This window comes from Brassica oleracea, chromosome C1 (assembly GCF_000695525.1).
Source record: "Brassica oleracea var. oleracea cultivar TO1000 chromosome C1, BOL, whole genome shotgun sequence".
In the NCBI taxonomy this organism is placed as follows: Eukaryota; Viridiplantae; Streptophyta; class Magnoliopsida; order Brassicales; family Brassicaceae; genus Brassica; species Brassica oleracea.
Genome location: NC_027748.1, coordinates 41,515,255 through 41,538,972, shown reverse-complemented (window position 1 = coordinate 41,538,972; position 23,718 = coordinate 41,515,255). Strand labels below are relative to the sequence as shown.

The window sequence follows — 23,718 nt, the reverse complement described above, 5'->3', positions numbered from 1 at the left end:
CCGCTTTCTTAGTTTATGTGTTGGTTGTCTAGTTTCTTATTCTTAATTTGATTATCTTATGATACTAATATTGAAATAAATATAATTTGTAAATGAAATAATAAAAATTAGTAAAAATAATAAAATGATGAAAAGTCTTGCTATTTTTAGGTGTGAATAAATTAAATATTTAAAATATATTTATATTATTTTATTTATTTCTTGAATTTTAGAGACCAATAAGTGTGAGAAGGATTAGATAATACACAATTAGAAATTGATGGAGAAAATTGCAATAATTTAAAAGAAAAATAATTTAAATACAAAAAAAAAACATGAGGACACATGTCAACAAACCCCCTTTCCACATGTCATAAGAAGGGAAAAAGCCAACTTTATATATAAAGATTCGTCCCGGTGGCGTGGGATTTCTGATAAACTAACGAATAAGATCATATCTAAATTTCATATATGTATCCAATAGTGAATGGTATGTAACTAGTCATATATAGGTTACTGGTACGTAACTAGTTATATATAGATTAAGGAGACTTCACACTTTATCAGATATGTTTGATTTACAAAAAAAAAAAATTATTATAGAGAGAATTTCAAAATGAAATCCATTCAATTTTCAATTGTCTTAATATGATTTTTTTTAGCATACTGAACATGTTTTAGTTTTATAAATATTGAAAAAAAAATAAAAATGAAAACTATTAGAGCACAAGTAAAAATTTGTATATTGTTTTTAAAATAAATATTGAATCATATCTAATATTTCTTACATTGACATACAAGACTCGTTTTGATTATTAAACTAGTTTAAAATGTATTTTATTATGATATATATATAGAGTTTAACACCACATAAACTTCAATTGTCAGACAGAAAAGATAATTGGCATTGCATTTATACATGTACAGTTTCCAAAGCTTTGCAATTTCTAAGATTTTTGGAACTGGAGGAATTTGGAAGTCATGAATGGATGTGAAGATGATATATAAGGTTGGAGAGGAATAATTGGCTCGTAAATAATTGGTTGGAATCATATTTTGCAGTCATATGTAAATTCTAACTAAAACATCTGATTTTCTCTCCTAGCCACATGTACTGATCTTGTGCATTAGCTTTTAAAAGTTCATTCATTTTAAGACCTTCTATTGGTGGATCTATATTATAGTTCGTTCCAAGTTTAATTTGTTTTTATTTTCTGATTGTTCTATTATTCTGCTTATACAATCTCTATTGTTTATTTTTTTATTCATTTATGCCGTATTTTTTACATTGTTTTTTTCTTCCGAACTTTCTCTTTTTGTTATTGTGTTTTAGAGTTCTCTCCGGATGATAGGATAATAGATTACCGTTGTTGTGCTTACTATTTATTTATTTAAATCTATACTATTATTTGAAAAGTAAATTTGCTTATTTTTCATGTTCTCCATGATTTTAGGATTAGTCCTTAGACAACTTTAATTTTAATTTGACTAATTAAAGTTTTAATATCTAATAAATAAATTATAGAATTCATTATTTAACTAATTACAAACTAATATTATAAAAATATCTCAAAAATAAATGGAAAACGTTTTTTGAAAAAAGAAGAAGATAATTCAATGTATTTATTTTGTGTTTATCTACATCTTTATTTCATATTTATTTATTTTTATAATTAGTATTATATATACACATATCATAATTAGATTTATCATTATACTAAAATATTATAAATAGTTTTATACAAAATAACAAAAATTGATTTATATTTGTTTGTAAACATAATATGTCATGGCATATTTTTAAAAATTATTAAATTTATTTTAGTATTAAAATACTAAAAAGAAATATATAAACAATAACAATAAATTTGATTTATATTTGTTTGTTAACGTGATTTTCGTGGTATTTTAATTTTTATTCTTATCATTCAGTTGCAAGAATAACTTGTATTTGTTATTTAACTTGAAGATTTAATATTTCTCTGTTTTTATGTTTACTAAATATTTATTGTTATTATCCAGTTGTAAGAATAACTTTAAAAAAAGAATATTTTCAAAATATTTTTTTTTACAACAAGTACCTTATATTTATGAAAATTTAAAATTTACTTTATTTACTTTTAATTTTTCAAGAGTTTTAAAGAATTATAACTTTGTTTAAATTAAAATTTCCTCAAATATGCATTACATATTAATGTTTTGTTTGTCAACATAGTTGATCTTCTTGAGTATTTATTGAATTATTATAGTAAGTATTTCATAATATAATTATACATATATCAATATTCTTATTTACTTTGACTAATATAATATGTAAAGCTAAGTTTGGTTTAACATTTTTATGCTTTTGATTTATTTTGAGATTTTGTTGGTTATGATAATTCCTAGAATTTAATTTAATAACATCACTTTATATTAACAATTATATATTTGTTTATTTAATTATATCATTGTTTATAAATTAATATAATAAAAATTGTTCAAGATAACAACATATTTACAAGATATTATTGTTGTTATCCAAAAATAATGTTTTTAAATCAATAAAAATTAAAAAATTAAGAAATTGAAAGATTCATAAAATAGTATAAATTTAATGTTTTATTTAATTTTGTTGATCTTTAAACTAATAATATATTTATTAATAAATATTTATTAAATAACTATGCCTGCATGGGCGGGCAAACCTCCTAGTATATGATAAATCGTTTGATTCTATAAGCTAATAAATGAATAATAACATATCTTCTAATTGTATTTAGCTGATGATATTTTCATGTCTTTAGTAATTATCTCTTTTAAAATTATATACAAGATCATGTTAGATTACGTAATTAATGTGTTTTTGAACAAGACAAAGATGAGAACATACGTTCTTTTATTAGACATGAACAATGATTTGTACTTTAGCAAGTCGTGAACACTAAAATGAAAGCTTTTGTTGATTGATTATATTTCTAACTGAATCAGTTTATCATTTTATTAAGCTTTCATTAGGTCAAATTTATGTGTTAAAATATGTTCTACAATTATAACAAATTGGTAAGTGATATGAAGATACTAGATCTAAACATTTGATTAAATATGAGGAAATTTAAAATTTCATTATTATACTTTTTCTATTTCTCCAATTTTTTAAAATTTATGTTATTGAATTAGAAGCTTGTAATCATTCTATGCTTTTAGGCTAGGATTTAAATAGATCATTTATCTATCATATATGTACATAAATATTATTGATCACTATAAGATTTTGAAAATATAATTTTCATTATAATTTTTAAACTATATTATCATCATGATGAATGACCAAAAAATCATTGTCATGATCCATGTTGCAATAAATGGACGAACCCTTTTGATTATTTTCCTCACAAATTAATTCATAAATAGTTTATGAATAATGTTTTTTAAAAAAACTTTGTATTAACTACAATATTATCTTTACATTTTAGTGATATTAAATGATTAAATTTTTATTGTTTTTTGTTAATCAAATTTTTGATTAGTCAAAATTTTTCTTCCAAAACTTTCAAAACACTTTTTATTCGATCGTCTTCTTGACTTGTTATTAATATAATATATAAATGGGTAGTTTTCATTTATTTTCATTAGTCAAATTTTATTTGGCATTTTGTATGTAAAGAATTAAGTAGGAGAACTGGTTCTATCAAATTTATTTGTATTTATTTTACCAAAAAAAAAAAATTATTTGTATTTCCTTAAAATCTAAAATATAAGAATTACAAAATGTATTAAAATTCTCATCAAATCCTTTAAAATATTTTAAAACTTTTACGTATATATTTTTCAAAATCATTTGAATTCTTTAATTAGGTTAGTAGAGTCGTGGACTCACGTATCTTTTAAGCAAATCTGATAAAATTAAAATCAATTATGGGATTTCTTTTCGCGATGAGAGAATATGATAGAACAATATTATTAAATTGCAGTATTGTATCGTAAAAAAAAAGTACGTGTCGTTATCATGTAGAACAAATTGTAACCAATATTACATCATCTTCATGGCACTTTCAGCACCTTTTTTTTTTTTTTTTTTGCTAATTCAGCACGTTTTTGCCTTCAAGTTTTAAACTTTTCTAAAATATAAAAGTTAAATAACTATCTTTAAAAAGGGTGTTTCTTATAAAGATCCAGACAAGCCAATGCATCTTCCTAGTGTTAGCATTCAATTGACCCATCATGAGTGCCCTATAATGACCTTAGGCGAAATATAAAATAAAGATCATTTTATAAAAAAAAATTCAACCTTTATTTATTTTATTTTCATAAATTAAATAAAAAATTGTGGTATTCAAAGAAAAAAAAATAAAAATGGCTTTTTGTGTGTAATTAAATTTTGCTAATGGAAAAAATGAAAATAGTGTAAGATATTTTTTTTGTTCTTATTGTATTTAAATTAGGTTTAGTTAATCATAGACCTTTTTATTATAATTTTACCAACTAATTGATATTTAACAAATAAAATAAATCTTTTTAATTAGTAAAATAACACTAATTTGTTTTTTGGATCTACCTATGGACCCATGGCAATTGTCCATGTTGCCATGGGTTAGAGGCAGCACTGCCCATCATCTTCTGTTATCAAATAACAGAGCTAACATAGGAAACTTCAGGACTGAGAAGAAATGAGACCATTCTACTAAAGTTCAGTCCCGATTCCCGAACGTTTCAAAATTATTTTCATAAATTATAAGATAGCCCCTATAAAAATCCGAGGCTCGCGATTCAACCCCCACCGTTATCTAATCTCTCCCTTTCCGACGTCTCTCTCTCGAGATAAAGCCCGATTAGTTTCGAGCTTAACCGTAATGCAATTCAATTAATTTCGGTACTAACTAACTTAATAAAAAACTAGACCAAATGAACCGGGATTGCAGGCATACGGTTTAGACTGGTTCTTTATGGAAGTCGGTGACTGTTAGCCTTGTCCCGAACGGCAAAAATCCATTGTCCAAGGAAGTAAAAAACTTTATAAGCGGTGAGGACAGCAGCATAAATTATTATCCGACAGAAACACACAGCGAAGAAGTTGTCTGAAAACCTCTCAAAAACAAAAAAAACTGTTGAAAGATGGCGAGAGAAAATAGTTGTTTGAGCAGAATCGCTGCCGGAACTGCCATCGGCGGCGCACTTGGCGGCGCTGTAGGTAAACTTTTCTCTCCCTTTATTTTCTCTTTCTTCCACTCGAGGAAGAACCCTAAATCACTATTTGGAGGCGCCTTTTAAAATCTTGTGTGAATTGAATCTCAGGTGCTGTCCATGGAACTTACCAGGCGATTAGATTGGGGGTAACTACTTTTTTCTATGAACATCTATCTTTTTCAAGCTTGTAATGAAATCTTTTCTGATTAGAAACTGGAAGTAGTAATGAGAGATTGTTTGATTTTGTCTTGTTGAAAACGTACTTGCCATTGAACATGACACAGCTCAGTCTTAAGCAATGGTTTGTGTCAAAAGCTTAAGTTATGATGTGTTTGCTCTTGTTTTGTTTATTTGTGAGCTGAAGAGAACAATAAAGTCCGAGTCTACACTAGGAATGATCTTTATATTGTGAAAACAAATCTGGATAGATGATCATCTTGTACTTTAATTCTCTGCAGGTCCCTGGGCTTCTGAAGATAAGGTACATAGGGCAAACAACCATGGGCAGCGCAGCGATCTTTGGACTTTTCCTAGGTGCGGGAAGTTTGATACACTGTGGAAAATAAGCGTTGTCAAGTTTGTGGTCTTATGGTGAAAGATTTCTGAAAAACATTTAGCTTTTTATTTGATGAGTGTTTTGGATGAATTGTCTCATGTGTTTCTGCCGCTATATGAATTATCATCTTTTGGATTTTGGTGCTTTGTTATTCGTTCTTTTACCTACCATACTCTTGTTAATGGAAAGATCATGTTACAAAGATCTTAGTTGCAAAATAAAGCATAGAAAGTGGAGTTCAAAGAGCATATTATTACTTGTCTTAATTTTACAACCATATGTGCAGCAAAAGAAGTTTTAAACAGTGGAAGTTGATTGATTATTTACACATGCACTTAGGAACAAGATACTTTGTAACATCGCTTCCAGCTTTGTTTCTCCTTAGTTCTGGCTTAATTTCTTTATCATCTTCCCAAACTCTGTTTCATGGACGTGATTAAAAACTACGGGAGCATATGCCCTTCGGTTGGTGTTATAAGCTTATTGTATCCATAATTTTGATAATATATATTTTTTTAAATTGATTATAATAAACTATTTGATTTGTTATATAAAGTAAACACATTGTATTTATGTTATGCATTTTAATTTATAAATTTTTTAATGATCAATATTACGACAATTTTAATGTAGATAATTTATTTTTTTGTTTAGAAGCATACAGTGAGTTTATGCATATTAATAAAATTAAATTTATGATTGTTGAAATGGACTTTCTTGATGAGTCATAAATGTAATGAATTAGAGTAATGGGTATATATAGTTTTTAAGCCCAAAAACTAAAAGAAAAAATCGTCATTCATAAAAAAAATATTTTTTTCTGTAAATTTAGAGGTATTTTTGAGAAAATTGACATTTTTATTAAAGAAAAAATAGGAATGTTTCTGGTTTAATAGTATAAATGGAAATTGTATTTTATCTTCCTTTTAAATTTTGGAAATCTTATTGTTAGCATAATTTTAGAAATATTGAAAATATATTGAATTTTAAAATTTTGAAATTGATTATATTAGGTTTGTTAAAAGTTTAATGATGAAGTTATGGTATATTCGAATCTTTAGGATATATTTCTTTACATTCTCTAAGTAATATTTAAGACTTGTTAAAATATGGAAGTTGTTCGTCAATATGCAAAAATATTAAGGGTAATTCTCCTAAATAGACTATTTTCAAGTTTTGATCACAAAAATAGACCACAAGGAGGAAAATAGCCAAAATGTTTCATTTAATAGGTAAAAGGACCTTAATAGCCTAGATATATATATAAAAAATAATAATAATAAAAAAAATTAAAAAAATTAAAAAAAATTAAAAAAAAAAAAAATTAAAATTTAAAAAAATAAAAAAGATAAAAAAAATTTATTTTTTTTATAGTTTTAGATTATATGTTTTCAAATTCGAATTTTTATTATTTTTTTTTATAAATTTTTTTTTCGGAATTGTTTTTTTATTTTTTTTTCAAATTTTCGTTTTGTAATTAGAAAATACTTTTTGAAACTATTTTTAAAATTTTTATTTTCAAATTTTTAATATTTATTTTTTATTTTATAAAATTTTAAATATCAGTCTCAAATCCCCACCTCTCAACTCTAAACTTTAAGGTTTGGATTAGTTAACCATAGTGATATAAGTGTATATTTACCTCTTTAATAAAACATTTTGGTCATTTTAATCTTTAGAGTCTATATTTCTGACATAATTTCTTTTAGTGTTACCCAGGGTATTTCGCTAGAGTATATTTCATTTTCATTTAAAGATCCCACGTAAGATTTGTGTAGATGAGAACGAGCCTTACTAATTATGAATGACAAAATCTTGAATAATTTTAATGATAGTGTAAATTTGCAAGCATATTCTCGTTTAAAATTCTTGTAAATTATATGGTTAACTCACAGAATGAGTAAAAAACGGTGAATGATATGGTATATAATGTTATTGAATATTGAGTTACGTAATGTTGGAGATAAATAAGGGAAGACCAAAAAATATTAGTCTAATAAAAGGGTCCAACAACCTTACATAAGTAGATTTTTTTCAGAATGTTTTTTTTTTAATAGTATAGAAGTAGTGAAGCGCCAACTTTTTATACCATTCGTCCCGGTGATAAAGGATTTCCGATAAACTAACAAATAAGATTATATCTAAACTTAAATTCCGTATCTAAAAAAACGAAATAAAAAAAAAATTATATATAAATTTCGTATGTATCCAATAGTGTATGGTACGTAACTAGTTTTTTTTTTTTTTTTTTTTTTTTTAAAAAGAACTAGTTATATATAAGATTAACCAGATTTCAAACTGCATTCATATAGGTTTGATTTACACAAAAAAAAGAAAGATTTTATTATTAGAGAGAATTGAAACAGATTTAAATTTCAGTTGTCCTAATAAGACTTTTAATTTTTTTGACCATGTTAAACATTTTTTAATTTTATAAATATATAAAATTCTAAAAGTATAAAAAATATTAAAAACACAAGTAAAAGTATTTATATGCTTTCAAAATAAATTTCAAAAGCATGTTTTACTTTATTTCTTAGGTTGACATAGAGTATTTATTCTGATTATTTGACTAGTTTAGAAAACATATTCTACATATTTTATTACGGTCTATATAGAGCTCAACACCGCATAATTATAACTAGATCTCGATCCGCGCAACCGCGCAGGCTTTTGTTTTCATTTATTTTTATATAAATATTTTGTTTTCAATTCTAAATTGGTATATATTATAATATATTATATTATCGAGTAAATAATTAAGTATTTAGTTTTTTTTTTAATTTTTAAAATAAACTGTATAGTTTAAAATTTGTTTTCATTGGTTTAACGTAGTAAAGATTAATCATTGTTAAACAATATGATTTTTGTTATTTAAAAAAAAATCTTTATAATTTTAAAAGCTAACATCGACTAATATTTAAATATTTAGCATATAGAGGTATAGTATTACAACATTAAATTATATCTATTTGATTTATAGTATCTATAAATCCAATGGATCATTTATTGTTTAAATCTAATTATTGATAACCCAATAAAAACTTCAGGTATGCCCAAAATTTAAATGATAAGATTAGATATTAAATGTAATATATATGACTTTCTAGGAATATGTTCATTAGGTCAATTTTTTAAAAAAATCACACATGAATCAAGGTTGTGGGTTCTGTTTTAATATATAAGATTTTGCAGTGATATGTAAATTCTTAATAATGCATCTGATTTTTTCTCTTAGTGACATGTTCTGATTTTGTGCATTGGCTTTTAAGAATTCTTTTATCTCTAATATAATCAGTTTGTTCTTTTTGTTTGCATTATTAGGCTTTTATTGTGCCGAGTTTATGTGCTAAATTCTATTCTTACAATATTGTTATAATAAGTTGGTAAGAAATTGATGTGGGGGTATCGAATCTAAAAATTTGATTGAATATGAGAGAATTAAAGATTCTACTAAATTCTATTATTTTTCAATTATGTATTTCAACAATTTTTAATTTTTCTTATTATTAAATTAAGCACTTGTAATCAATTTTCTAAAATATGATAAATTCTTGTGTTATTTAATTTAGTAGTTTTCTAGTTCTATTTAATATTTATGTTATTTATTTTTTGGTATATTTTGAGATAATAGTATCTGAAAGAAATTTAATGAAAATTTCTTATAAAAAATAAAGAACCAATTCTATGATTTTATGCTAGGATTTAAGTAGAATTTTATATTAATTATCTATCATACATGTACATAAATATATATGTTAAGATTAGTGATTATTAAATATGATAACTTTTAAAATATATTTTTTTCTTATAGTTTTTTCTGCTTAAACTTTTATCATTTTTTAGTTTTTGCTTCAATTCTATGAACTATAAACATCATAGGTTTGAAAAGCAAAAGGCTGATGATAAGATCAGAGATTAAATTGAAACACCAGCATGTCTAGTGATTATTGTCGCTTCAAAGAGTTCTTTTTGATCGAAGGAGGAACACCAGCATAATGAAGAAACACTCGATAGATTAATTTCAAGGATTCCCATAGGTTTAGATTCGTTTTTTGTTTGCTCTAACTTGATATCAAGAACACATGAGTTATTTTAGCGTTTGAACTGATTTAGTGCATGTTGTTGAGCTGTTTACTCGAGAATGTTAAATGATCAGGTTACATGTTTGATAGAATTGACAAAGTTATGTCATATTCTTATTATAGTTTGTAAAAATATATTATCATTATGTTGAATGAGAAAAATAATATGACATTGTCATAATCCATGTTGTGATAAATGGTCTGAAACCCTTTAATTATTTTCCTCTCAAACTTATTCATAATAAACTTACTAATAGTTTTTATTTTAACTGTGTATTCATTTCAAGTAAACTATCATCTGGTACATATGGAAAGCAAGGAATGATAAGGTTTTTAACAATAAAGACATACCTCCAATGGATACAATTCAAATGGCGACAAAAGAAGCCGAGAGCTGGCATGTAGCTCAAATGGTAGCAGAGATTATCAACATTGGGGGAGAGGATCAGCCTGTAGGTGGCGATCAGACGAGCCAGGGAACTGAAGTAGGGATGTGGAAATGCCAGGTTGACGCATCTTGGATCGAAGATCAGGGCGATACAGGACTCGGGTTTGTGCTCCTCGACGATGAAAGAACCATCCTGTTCGGGTTCAAGGGTAATATCAGCTCGGCTTCACCTCTCCATGCGGAAGCGGAAGACATAATCTGGGCGATGCAGGAGATACTTAAAAGCGGGAGAAGAGAGATTCAAATTCTGTCGGATTGTGAACAACTGGTGAAGATCATACTCACAGACATGGAATGGCCGGCTTTAGCGCAGGAGCTAGACGAGATTAAAGCTTTATCCTTTGATTTCTAAAACTTCTCTATATCTGCTATCCCAAGATCACAGAATGCACGTGCGGACAGACTTGCCAAAAGTGGCCGACTACACAAACTCAACCCCTCAGTTAGTGCCTTTGCGCCCATATGGCTAACCCCTGAAACTAGTTTAACGGCTGCAGAGTAGTTTTAGATTCTATTTCGATGTTAAAAAAAAAAAACTATCATCTTTCTAGTTTTACATTTTAATGATTAATTTTTTTTTCAAAAATCAATTAAATTTTATAATCTAACACAGCCTCTTGGTTAGGTTAGTGGAGTCGTGGACTCACGTATCTTTTAAGCAGATATGATAAAATTAAAATCAATTATGGGATTTCTTTCCCCAATGATATTATTAAATTTAATATTGTATCTTAAAAAACTGTTAATTTGTTATCGTATATCAACGATTCAAAAGTTAAACACGAGCCATCATTATTCACTCATCTCCTAATCTCACTCTCTAAACGCTAGGGCCAAAATCATTATCTTCATAAAATTATAAAATAGCCCCATAACAATTCGAGGCTCACAATTCAACCCCCACCTTTATAATCTCTCCCTTTCCTTCATCTGTCTCTTGACTCTCTTCCTCCTCCAGCTACTTCTCTAAAATCATTCTCTGTTCGACATCGAGACACGCGTTATTCAATTCAAAGCTCCTCTGGATTCTCATTTTTTTCTTTCTCAAAAAAAAAAAAAACTATTTTTAGTGCGTCTGTACACTTTTTCCATTTTTAGTTCTCACTGTTCCTCACGAGAGACAAAAAAAAAAAAAAAACATTTTTTCTTCGCTTCAGCTTCTCTGTTTCTGTATTTTTAATTCACAAAAAAAGAAAGAAGAAAGCTTCAAAGATATATATAGCGTTTGCAGAACGTGACAACATTAAAATATTAAAAGGTTACAACTTTGATTATAAGATTTTAAACTCTTTCCCTAATCCAATAAAGGAGCTTCCTTTATTTGACGGTGTCATCTTTCAGTTCTCGTGTTTGGTCCGAACTTGACGAAATATCTTTAGGACAAATCTGGAAAGGAGACCAGACAAAAGATCCTAAACATGTTCGGGATCCAAAACAGAAGAGACTTAACCATGGAGCTCCAGTCCCAAATCCCAATCCTCCGCCCCAGCATCCACGCACGACGAGCCAACATCGTCGTCAAGTTCCAAGACATGTACGGTTTCACGGTGGAAGGCAACGTCGACGACGTGAACATCTTAAACGAAGTCAGAGAGAGAGTGAGGAACCAAGGGAGAGTCTGGTGGGCTTTGGAAGCTAGCAAAGGAGCTAACTGGTATCTCCAGCCTGAGATTCTCTTGATCGGCGCGTTGAAGAAAACGTCTCTAAAGATCTCGGCTTTGGCGAATGCGATCACGCTGAAGAGGCTGGTTAGGAAAGGGATCCCTCCGGTTCTGAGGCCTAAGGTTTGGTTCTCTGTTTCTGGTGCTGCTAAGAAGAAGTCTACGGTTCCGGAGAGTTATTACAGTGACTTGACTAAGGCTGTTGATGGGATGGTCACGCCTGCCACGTTGCAGATTGATCATGTGAGTGTGAATCTTTATCCAAAGTCTCAAACTTTTGAAAACTCTATCAAAAGACTATATGTATTAGGATTGATTCGGTCTGTTGCTTTGGATCTTATTCTTGTGTTCAGGCAAAACTAAGAGGCTACTTTGTAAACACTATCAAAGCCTTTCGCTTCTTGTAGTATAGTGTGATGGTCATAGAAGACTACTTCATTTGTTATGTGCTATGAATAGTTCATTTTCACCACTCTGATCTTGGCATTTTTGCCTCTCAGACATTGTTTTGACGGTTTTGGGATTGATGTTGGCTGCAGCAAAACGAAGAAGTGCAATTTCATTTCCATATGCTTTGTATTGTTCTTGATCGTTTGTTCATTCTTGTGTTCAGGCAGTTTTCATTTCCGTAACGCTCTATCAAAGCCTATCTCTTCTACTAATATTGTGTGATATGTCATTGAAGACTACTTCATATGTTGTGTGCTATGAATAATAGTTCATTTTCACCACCCTGATCTTGAAATTGTGCCTCTCAGACATTTTTTGTGAGGGTTTTAGGATTGATGTTGGCTGCAGTAAACTAACAAGTGCATTTTCATTTCCATATGCTTTGTTCAGGCAACTTGCATAGCTTTTATGTTGTTATATCACTTGTTTGATTGATGGTTATTCGAGATTGATGTGATAACTTGATTCAGTTATCTTTTGAGTGAAATCTCCTCATCATTTGCCTTTGACATTGTGTCTGGCAGGATCTGCCACGGACATTCCCTGGCCATCCATGGTTGGACACTCCTGAAGGTCACGCTGCTCTACGGCGTGTGCTTGTTGGGTATTCATTTCGAGATTCTGATGTTGGTTATTGTCAGGTACACACTATATCCTGTTTCCATATCCATTGTGAGTTTTTTAATCTTACTCAATGCTGTTTTTATTTTGTTGTTGTTGCAGGGACTAAACTATGTTGCGGCGTTACTGTTACTTGTGATGAAGACAGAAGAAGACGCGTTCTGGATGCTAGCGGTTCTTCTGGAAAACATGTTAGTCCGTGACTGCTACACAACCAACTTGTCTGGATGCCATGTTGAGCAGAGGGTTTTCAAAGACTTGCTTGCCCAAAAATGTCCAAGGTAAGTCCTTGGAAGCTGAGAGCTTCACTAGTTTTATCAAATTGTTAACACAATTCGTTTTTTTTTTGGCAGAATAGCTTCTCATCTTGAGGATATGGGCTTTGATGTTGCCCTTGTAGCCACGGAATGGTTCCTATGCCTCTTCTCCAAAAGCCTTCCTTCTGAGGTTCATAAGAAAGAGCTATGTTATTGAATTATATTTGGCTTTCTAAGCTTTGCATTTTATTGAGGACACATTGAACTTTTTGTTTGTAGACGACTCTAAGAGTTTGGGATGTACTTTTCTATGAAGGAGCTAAAGTTCTCTTCCATGCAGCTTTGGCCATATTCAAGGTTCTTTACTTCTCTTCCTTTTGATACATCATTTTCCATAACCTTTTCCTCATGAATCTCTCTTTCATTTGTAGATGAAGGAAAATGAGCTGCTTATGACTCACCAGGTGGGTGATGTGATCAACATAATACATACCACCTCACACCAGCTCTTTGACCCTGATGAGTTACTAACGGTAAGCCTTTTGCTCTAGTCCAAAGAAACTAAGCTAGTTTGTGTATTCAAGATTCATAATCTTTATTGTTATAGGTGGCGTTTGAGAAAATTGGATCGATGACTACCAACACAATATCTAAGCAGAGGAAGAAGCAGGAACCAGCGGTGATGGCAGAACTTGACCAGAGACTTAGGAGACTCAACTCTCTTAAAGAAACTGGGAAGAACACATGAACAGAAGGAAACAAGTGTTGGTTCGTGAGAAGATGAGTGAGCCATAAAGTGTACAAGGAGGAGAGTCCAATGGCTTATATATATGCTTACCCCTCTTGATGGTCTTTTTATTCTTCTTCTTTTGCTAAAGTAAATAAAATAGGATTTTTAATTTTGAGAGCAAAACAAATGACCAATAAGATAATGTCAAGTTTCTTCCTTTTTGATATAATCAATTGTGATCTTCATAGGATCCATTTATATTCTTCATTGCTTTATCAGTAAAGTTTTCTTCTCAATACTATTTCTTCATAATAAAACAAAATGTACACAACTTGTAAAGCAGATGATGATACATCTCAGGATTATACTTCAAAAGAAGATATTCAAAAACAATTAGTCATTATACATCTCAGGATCCAACACAATCACTATATCATCAAACACATGTTAAGAAGTGGAAGGAGAAATAGATTTGAGAACAAACACACATACTGATTTTCCAACGGCATTACTAAAAATCAAGATCAAAGAGGAAAGAAAATATCTGTCGTTCTTGTTCTACGATGATCGTAAACGATTCACGATAACATGTTCAACGATGAAAAAAGGAGATGGGGAGTGAAACAAACACAACTTCTACTGAGAACACTTCATCTCATGAAGACTTGTTCTTGAGTTTCAAACCGCAGGCCATTCTTTACGGATGTCAAAGCTGTAGTTGATCTCCAAGTAGCACTTGTTATCATCATCAAGAAACTGAAACAAGAAAAGTAACTTTTAAGTATCTAGACACCACCAAAGAATATCTATCACAGAGTTAGTTATACTATCCGACCTTAGTTCTAGCAGAATATGATCCTCGAGCAAACATGCCAGAAGGAGTTGTCTCTTCAGGCATCACGTGGTTGTATGGCTCCAACTGAGGACTAAATGTTCCAAGCATTTCCTTTCCTCTGTCCACTGAATCCACGTTAAAAAAAAAGGAATTTGATCACATTCATTGTCAGAGAATTTAAGACAAACTTGTGTATTGTTGTTTTATTACCTTTAACACCGGTTTTCCAAACGGTATTGGTGTACCTAAGACCAGAGACAATGTTGTTGTTAACCTGAAACGTGAATTTCAAACAGTACCTGCTCCCTTCTTTCAAAGTAAACCACATTCCCTTTGGGTTTCCATTCTCAGGTACCATAAGAACAATGTCTGGTCTCCCAGGGGATAAGATGACCAGGCTAATGATCCTCACTTCAGGGTCAAGTGTCTCTGCACATATTAAAAAGACACAAAATTCTATAAAAAATCCATAAAAGAACAAAAAATCTAAAAATCACTCAAGAAAATGTATAATCAAGCAAGATCTTGTCCAAATCTAGAGTCTGATCCCAACTATTCACATGAATCAATCATTTCCAAGATTAATAAAAAAACAGTAAACCGCTCCCGGCGAGGAAATGTTAAATTACCGGTGGCCACACGTTAGGAATATTTGAGTGTAGTTGGATTCGAACTCAGCTCGCTTAGCGATGCTGGAACGCAATGCTATCAACCGACCGCTAACGCGTGGTTATTTCCAAGATTATTATAATTATTAAAAAGTTTGCATTTTTAAAAACAGACCTCCAATGTTGGTGACATCAACACTTCCAAGAAGCTGTTCCTTCCACTTCCTCAGACTCTCATCATCCTATAATTTTAAATTCGTCAAGAGAATTCTTCAAAAAAAATATAATTTGGAAAAAAATATATAGTTTGGAAAAAGGAAGCAACTTTGTCCTTCTCGAGATGCTCTTTGATAGTGTACTGAGGACCCAAATGTAATTTGGAATCGTCTTCTTCTTCTTCCTCCGTGACGCAAAGAGAAGACTCGCTCATCTGTCTCCCCACGGATCCAACACCCTCGTCGTCCGACGCCGTTTTGGACGTGTTTCCGTTCTCTTCATTGTTCTTGTTGTTGTTGTCCATGTCTCTGGAACCAGATACAGCTCCAGATACCAAAGACATGATCTCGCTTCAAGCGTTGAGAATCTTTACAATGGGGATCGATCTAATCAAAAGAGAGATAAGAGAATGGGAACAAAGTTTAGGGATTTTTTTGGTTTGTGTTAACGGGAAAGAGGGGGAGATGAAGGAGTCATGTGGTGATCCGAGTTATAGGCGAGAGAGAGAGAATGTTAGAGAGATCGTGAAAGTCACTAACGAGAATTCCGACAAAAGCATAATTTTGTTTAGGACACGAGCCTCGAACCAACAACAAGACAAATCTGAAATCTCTTTTTATGTTTTTTTTTAATCTTTAAAATTAAATATTTATCTCTCACGGATAATAATTTCATTCGACCGATGGTATTACCCGGTTTGATATTGGAACCTAGCTAGTAGCTAGTTCGTTCACATTAGGGGTGGACGTTCGGATATCCGTTCGGGTTCGGGTCGGGTATTTTGGATTTTCGGGTATTTCGGTAAAGGGATATAATATCCGTTCGGGTATTTTTAGATTTCGGGTCGGGTTCGGGTATTTATAGATCGGGTTCGGATATTTTCGGGTATACCCGATATCCGGTTTGTATTACAAAAAAAAATTATCTTTTTTAGTTGGTACCTAACAAACATACTCTTGAACTTTCCTGATAATGCAATTGTCGATAAAATCAAAAGTGAACTGTAGAAAACAGAAATCAAAAGTTAACTTCTCTGCTCATCGATATCACAAGTAAATCAATATGATGATTATCAAAACATGATGATTATCAAAACATGAAACTCAATCTTCCACGCTTTAACTTGTTTAACATCGAAACTGAATCTCTCTAACATTAACTTTAACTTCTTTACCATCGAATCTCACTTAATTTAACTTCTAATCATCATACAAACATAATATAACTTATTCAATCAAACAAATTCAATCAAACAAACTTTATCAAACAAAAAAAAATTTTTGGAAATTACCTGTGATTGTCTTCTCGACGTCGCAGAGTGAGATGTCGAAGAGGGCAGAGTATATTGGGTTTCCAGTTTTGATGATTAAAAAAGGAAATAGGAGTGATTAAGGGAAATCAACGGGTTGAGAGAATCTGGGAATCGCAAATGTCGGGAACTCTAAACGGCTCCATAGATTTTGGGAAAGGGAATAAAAACAGGCTTAGACTTATATAATTTCGGGTATGTTCGGGTGGTTTCGGTTATCGGGTAATACCCGATCGGGTTCGGTTATCCGGAATTGGTGAAGATGATAACCGATCGGGTATTTGACACTACCCGAACCCGAACCGAACCGCTTACTTCGGGTCGGGTTCGGGTTCGGGTTCGGGTATCGGTTATAATGCCCACACCTAGTTCACATTGTAACTTTTTTTGAACTATATGCACATTGTAATTAAGTTCGCCATCATTTTGTAAAAATAAATAAATCTAATAGTGCCGAGAGAACGAAAAATTCCAAGACTATTATGTTTACAAATTAAGACATTGGGATCGAGTGGTAATTACACTATTGTTCTGGCTCATGTGGATATTTAACGTTTATTATACATGCATGGTAAATATTCTACAAACCAAGTATTCAGTAGCTCAGATGGTTAAAATTTTAGGTTCAAAATATATATATTCTACTAATTTATCTAACTGATCTATTTTACTTTGTTTAATTACATAAGTTGGCTAAAAATTAACCTGCCAAAAAAATGAACGTATCATAAGAAATGCTATAAATATGCAAGAGTGGAACAAGTCACATTCGTCTAAAAATTAAAAGGCTAGCTTCTCGAAATAAAATTTTAACCTAATACTTCCTTAAAAATGGGTCAAACAATCTATAAATAAACTAGACGTTGAGAGAAAAATGGGCCTTAAAAATAACTTCATTTAAGGCACTATATAAAGCAGCAGGTGCGTAGTAAAAAATCTCAGAAAACAAAAATAAAAAACAATAAACAGATAAAAATAAATAAATAAAAATGGGTTCATATTTGGGAATCTATACAATTTTGGTTCTATGTTTGCTAGGATATTCAGCCAATGCTGAGGTGTTCACCGCTGGTGGTCCTCCAAATTCTGATATTACCGCGGTTAGTATCTTCACTTGTTTTTTATTACTTGCATTCCAATCAATATGTAAACAATTTCTTATATTAACATACTCGTTGGAGCTATTGTTGCAGGCAGTTCTTAAAGCATTCACATCGGCATGCCAAGCTCCGGCACCAAGCCAGGTGCTGATCCCAAAAGGTGACTTCAAGCTTGGTGAGACCGTGATGACTGGTCCATGCAAATCTCCAATCGAGTTCACCTTGCAAGGCAACGTCAAAGCTGACGGTGGCTCTACCCAGGGAAAGGATAGATGGGTTGTGTTCGAAAAAATTAATGGTTTTAAGTTGAACGGAGGTGGAACATTTGACGGTGAAGGCAATGCAGCTTGGAAAGCCAATAACTGCCACAAGACTTTTGAGTGCAAGAAACTTCCCATCGTAGGTGTTTCTGTCTTTAATATATTAACACCAATGGCTCTTTTAAAGATGATATAATTCAGTGATGCATGCTATCTTTCAGAGTGTAAGGTTTGATTTTGTGGATAACGCTGAGATAAAAGACGTAACCTCATTAGATGCCAAAAACTTCCACTTCAACGTTATCAGCGGCAAGAACATGACCTTTGATAACATCAAGATCATCGCTCCAGCTGAAAGCCCCAACACTGACGGTATCCATTTGGGAAGATGTGAGGGAGTCAAGATCCTCAACACTAAGATCGCCACAGGAGATGACTGTATCTCCGTGGGAGATGGGATGAAGAATCTCCTCATTGAGAAAGTTGTGTGCGGTCCAGGACACGGAATCAGTGTTGGAAGCCTTGGAAGGTACGGATGGGAGCAAGATGTCACTGACATTACGGTTAAGAACTGTACCCTCGAGGGAACCGACAACGGTCTGAGGATCAAGACATGGCCATCTGCCGCTTGCACCACCACCGCTGCCGGTATTCATTTTGAGGATATCATCCTTAACAAAGTTAGCAACCCAATCCTCATCGACCAGGAGTACTGCCCTTGGAACCAATGCAACAAGAACGTAAGTATCTTTTATTAGATTCTATGTCTTGCCACTATCACCGTATTCTATCAAATTGGATAAAGTGGTTCAGCAAACATATTATATTCTGATGGTTTTCTAGATATTTAGCATTCACCATTTTGGTAGAGGGTTACATATAGAGTTCTTTTTTTTTTTTTTTTTTTAGCAACCAGAGGTACGAACCTATAGAACAGATCCTGTTCAAGTAAGGTCGTATAGAGTTCTATATATGATTATGATTCCCAAAGTTTTTTTTATTTGCAGAAACCATCAACAATTAAGCTGGTGGACATTACCTTCAGGAATATTAGAGGAACATCAGGGAACAAGGACGCAGTGAAACTATTGTGCAGCAAGGGTCATCCATGTGAGAACGTTGAGATTGGAGACATTAACATTGAGTACACAGGACCTGACGGTCCACCCACTTTCGAGTGCACAAACGTCACACCTAAGCTTGTGGGAGCCCAGAACCCAAAGGCTTGCGTTGGACCTGTGGTCAAGGCTCCTGGCAAAGAGTAAAATGTTGAAGCTCAGATCAACAAACTAGGGCTTTCACATCCAATTTTGTTTTTCCTTTTCTCTAACCCTTTTTCAAGTCACATATGGGTGAGTTTTAGAAAACTGTAACCAAAAAAATGTATATTCGATGCCAACACATATGTGTGAGTGCATAATGATTTAATTAATAAAACTAAATTATATATTCTGCGTATGATTGTTCCTTTTTAAAATATTAATATATATGCGGTAAGTTTTATACACTTCAATCTTAATTTTTTATTCTTTTCCGAATCTTAAAATTATTAAATAAGATCTGATTTCAACCTTAAGATTAATTTAACTAATACAGTATTATATTTTTTTTTTGAGAACTCATTTTAAATTAGAACTCAAATCATTTCAATAATAGTTCACTAACATATAGTATTCTTTCCAAGTTATACTGAACTAGAACTCAAAGATACACTTGTTCATACATAAACGATGCAAGCATTTGGACAACGAAACATGACATCGTCATAAGTACACTGATTGGAAATGTAATTTTCAATCAATCTTTTGCTCTTTGCTTATGATCTCTTTGGAAAATTTTCATTTGATATTATGAGGTGCATAGTCTTCTTCTCTACTTTGGGTCAATGCTCCTTAAACATGTTGGATACTTTTTTAGGCTTCAATATCAAAAAGAAGTTCGGACAAATTTATTGATATTTCTAGTAATATTAAATCTATGATATTGGTACATCAAAATAAGCATAAGTTATTATAGAAATTAGGTTAAGATCCGTGTTTTTAGCGGGATGAACTTTATGTATACAAATGATATTTTTATATTTTTATATTATTATTTGTTTTGTGTTTATTTACTTCTTATTTATATAATTAAATTAGAGTAAACACAAAAATCAAAACTACACTTTTTGTTTATTTATAATAATTTTTTGGTAAATAAATCAAAACAGTTATCTACTTTATTAAAATAGAAGTACAAATAAGAAATAACCTTAAGACTTACAACTTAATTACAATACAATGCCATTGAAGTAATTAATAAAATTAAATCTAAATTAATTTTTTACCAAAATCTATTCCACAACAAATTCATGATAAATATTACACTTAATGCACATTAATACTATAAACCTTAATATGTAAAGTAGAAAACTTCTTTCCCTAAATTTGTGGGTATTATCCTGTATTAAATAATGTTTATTACATTTTTCAAAGTTTTATTGTTAATGAAATCAATTAACAATATTTAAAATTTTTAAAGGATATGTCATTTTTGGAAATAAAAACTTAATAATGAGAACATATTTAAAAAGATCCATTTTACTTGATAATTCTAAATTTGTACCTAATTAAACTTTTCAAATAACCAATTTGACTAATCTATTTAATTGATGATATTGTTTTAGATATATATAACTAAAATGCTCTTAGAAAATTATTTTTAAATTATGTATGATATTACATATGTTCAATTGAATTTTACCTTAAACTATTTTTCCTTAGTAAGGATTTGAAATATTAGATTTGGTAATAACATGTACATTTAAGTATTAGTATTAAAAAAATTAAAAACACCTAAGATTTTTCTTATGAGAAAATTGTAATAAGGAAAGTTTCAAAATAATATTCTTCAAGTTTTGTATGTAAAGAAAAACATTTAGACAAGATAACAATGTTCTAAAAAAAAAGAAGTTCATATAAAATAAAAATCCTACATATAATAAAATGTTAAAGTCAATAAGTTAAAATAAAATTCATTTGGTAATAATATAAATACAAGAAATGCAATTACTCATTCTAACAAATTACTCATTTTAATAAAGTAGATAATATAAATATTTTAGTGTCGAAAATGGATGACGAATATTTATATATCGGGTTGAGAAATTAAAAATTAAGACTACTTATATAACGGGTTGGTATAGTTATTATTTATGGACAAAAACCTATCAAAACATCTCAAATATTATTTTCGCATATATATTTTAGTTTATGGAAAACACACACATAAACTAAAAATAAACTAAAAAAATATATTTTAATTATTATGCATGATGTCATAATAAAAATACATAATACGTGAAAAAATAAATAAATATTATATTATTTATAGTAAACAAAAGTATATTTCTAAAAAATGAAAAAGTGGTTTTCTTATTTACTGGGAACCCAAATGTTGTAAATAATTCTTTCCAACGTGTATCAAACCCGACCAATGAAAGGCTACTAGCATTTCTTTTACCACTAGCCAACTCGATATTGGGTAGATAAAAATGATATCGGTCAAATAAAAACAAATATTCGCGTGATATTTACATCTATAGTTATATAAATCATTTTACTTTTACTATTATTGGAATTATGTAACAGCAATATATATATTATATGATGTATTTTTGTCACCATTTTATTATAATTTTTATAGATTATATAATGGTGTATAAATTTTTTTTTGTTACATTACGTAAACCAAAAAAACATCCGCCCGGTCGGGCGGGCCCAGCTCTAGTTTTATTTATTTTAGATGCTATATAATTAATGACATAGACATCTAGTAAAATTTAATATAAACACTTATTAATTGAGATTTACTGTTCATATGATTTTATTAATATTTGTATATACTACTGTAACAAAAAATTAAACCATTAAGCACAAAATTTTCAATGTGAGATTTTTTTCGATGAAAATTTCAAAATTAAAATATTAAGGTCTCAATATTTTTCAATGCAAATTTCAAAATCAACATATTTTTATATGGTATATAGTTTAATCTAAACGATATTAAAATAGATAAATATATATATATATATATATATATTTATCTATTTTAATATCGTTTAGATTAAACTATATACCATATAAAAATATGTTGATTTTGAAATTTGCATTGAAAAATATTGAGACCTTAATATTTTAATTTTGAAATTTTCATCGAAAAAAATCTCACATTGAAAATTTTGTGCTTAATGGTTTAATTTTTTGTTACAGTAGTATATACAAATATTAATAAAATCATATGAACAGTAAATCTCAATTAATAAGTGTTTATATTAAATTTTACTAGATGTCTATGTCATTAATTATATAGCATCTAAAATAAATAAAACTAGAGCTGGGCCCGCCCGACCGGGCGGATGTTTTTTTGGTTTACGTAATGTAACAAAAAAAAATTTATACACCATTATATAATCTATAAAAATTATAATAAAATGGTGACAAAAATACATCATATAATATATATATTGCTGTTACATAATTCCAATAATAGTAAAAGTAAAATGATTTATATAACTATAGATGTAAATATCACGCGAATATTTGTTTTTATTTGACCGATATCATTTTTATCTACCCAATATCGAGTTGGCTAGTGGTAAAAGAAATGCTAGTAGCCTTTCATTGGTCGGGTTTGATACACGTTGGAAAGAATTATTTACAACATTTGGGTTCCCAGTAAATAAGAAAACCACTTTTTCATTTTTTAGAAATATACTTTTGTTTACTATAAATAATATAATATTTATTTATTTTTTCACGTATTATGTATTTTTATTATGACATCATGCATAATAATTAAAATATATTTTTTTAGTTTATTTTTAGTTTATGTGTGTGTTTTCCATAAACTAAAATATATATGCGAAAATAATATAGTTACAAAATACATATAAATATTTGACAAACAATAATAGAAGCGAAGAAATACAAACAAACACCTAAAACAATTAATTTTCAAATACTGTCCAGCTTCTCTGTAAATCGTTTGCTTTGAAATGCTATTTTTTTAACTTAGTCATAAACATCTTCATCTTTTAACAATAATTCTTTCTTTCATGAACTGGTTTACCTTTTTGAAAATATATTTTTAGTGACGGTAAAGATGAGTAATAATGATATCATAAAATTGGTAAACATCAAATCCCCCATTTCTTCTTTATGATATTTGGTCCAGTAGTTCCAACTTTTGCCTTCTGAATTGTGTAAATCTATTTCACTATTTGTTGACCATTTGCAAATCTTGATTTTCTTTCATCATATGATTTTTTGTTGTATACATTTTCCTTGAATGATCACTAACTCATACAAAATTGGAATCACTTGCATCATTTTCGTGGATTCTTTTAAACGTACTATTTTAATAGCAAATATTTACTTATGCCTGACTGCGAGAACAT

General features: G+C 29.9%; 5 protein-coding genes across 5 annotated transcripts; 4 read left to right on the top strand and 1 right to left on the bottom strand.

The window, feature by feature from the left end:
- Nucleotides 1-4,910: 4,910 nt before the first annotated feature.
- On the top strand, nucleotides 4,911-5,926 carry LOC106295992. Its single transcript, XM_013732027.1, has 3 exons — nucleotides 4,911-5,149; nucleotides 5,254-5,291; nucleotides 5,604-5,926. Exons 1-3 carry the CDS (start codon nucleotides 5,074-5,076, stop codon nucleotides 5,709-5,711), a joined length of 222 nt encoding a protein of 73 aa, XP_013587481.1. The 5' UTR covers nucleotides 4,911-5,073; the 3' UTR covers nucleotides 5,712-5,926.
- Nucleotides 5,927-10,157: 4,231 nt separating this feature from the next.
- LOC106340668 lies at nucleotides 10,158-10,586 on the top strand. The gene has a single exon (XM_013779514.1). The coding sequence runs from the start codon at nucleotides 10,158-10,160 to the stop codon at nucleotides 10,584-10,586; it is 429 nt and encodes a 142-aa protein (XP_013634968.1).
- A 766-nt stretch (nucleotides 10,587-11,352) lies between these two features.
- On the top strand, nucleotides 11,353-14,182 carry LOC106326751 (TBC1 domain family member 2B-like). Its single transcript, XM_013764672.1, has 8 exons — nucleotides 11,353-11,492; nucleotides 11,576-12,138; nucleotides 12,870-12,986; nucleotides 13,069-13,247; nucleotides 13,320-13,413; nucleotides 13,503-13,580; nucleotides 13,655-13,756; nucleotides 13,831-14,182. The coding sequence occupies exons 2-8, from the start codon at nucleotides 11,653-11,655 to the stop codon at nucleotides 13,969-13,971; spliced, it is 1,197 nt and encodes a 398-aa protein (XP_013620126.1). The 5' UTR covers nucleotides 11,353-11,492; nucleotides 11,576-11,652; the 3' UTR covers nucleotides 13,972-14,182.
- A 149-nt stretch (nucleotides 14,183-14,331) lies between these two features.
- LOC106341917 (rho GDP-dissociation inhibitor 1-like) lies at nucleotides 14,332-16,183 on the bottom strand. Its single transcript, XM_013780671.1, has 5 exons — nucleotides 15,722-16,183; nucleotides 15,572-15,638; nucleotides 14,999-15,217; nucleotides 14,789-14,913; nucleotides 14,332-14,709 (listed from the first exon to the last, which is right to left on the bottom strand). The coding sequence occupies exons 1-5, from the start codon at nucleotides 15,953-15,955 to the stop codon at nucleotides 14,632-14,634; spliced, it is 723 nt and encodes a 240-aa protein (XP_013636125.1). The 5' UTR covers nucleotides 15,956-16,183; the 3' UTR covers nucleotides 14,332-14,631.
- A 1,675-nt stretch (nucleotides 16,184-17,858) lies between these two features.
- On the top strand, nucleotides 17,859-19,739 carry LOC106292192 (polygalacturonase). The gene is made up of 4 exons (XM_013727811.1): nucleotides 17,859-18,021; nucleotides 18,115-18,420; nucleotides 18,503-19,021; nucleotides 19,289-19,739. Exons 1-4 carry the CDS (start codon nucleotides 17,911-17,913, stop codon nucleotides 19,544-19,546), a joined length of 1,194 nt encoding a protein of 397 aa, XP_013583265.1. The 5' UTR covers nucleotides 17,859-17,910; the 3' UTR covers nucleotides 19,547-19,739.
- The last annotated feature ends 3,979 nt before the right edge of the window (nucleotides 19,740-23,718 follow it).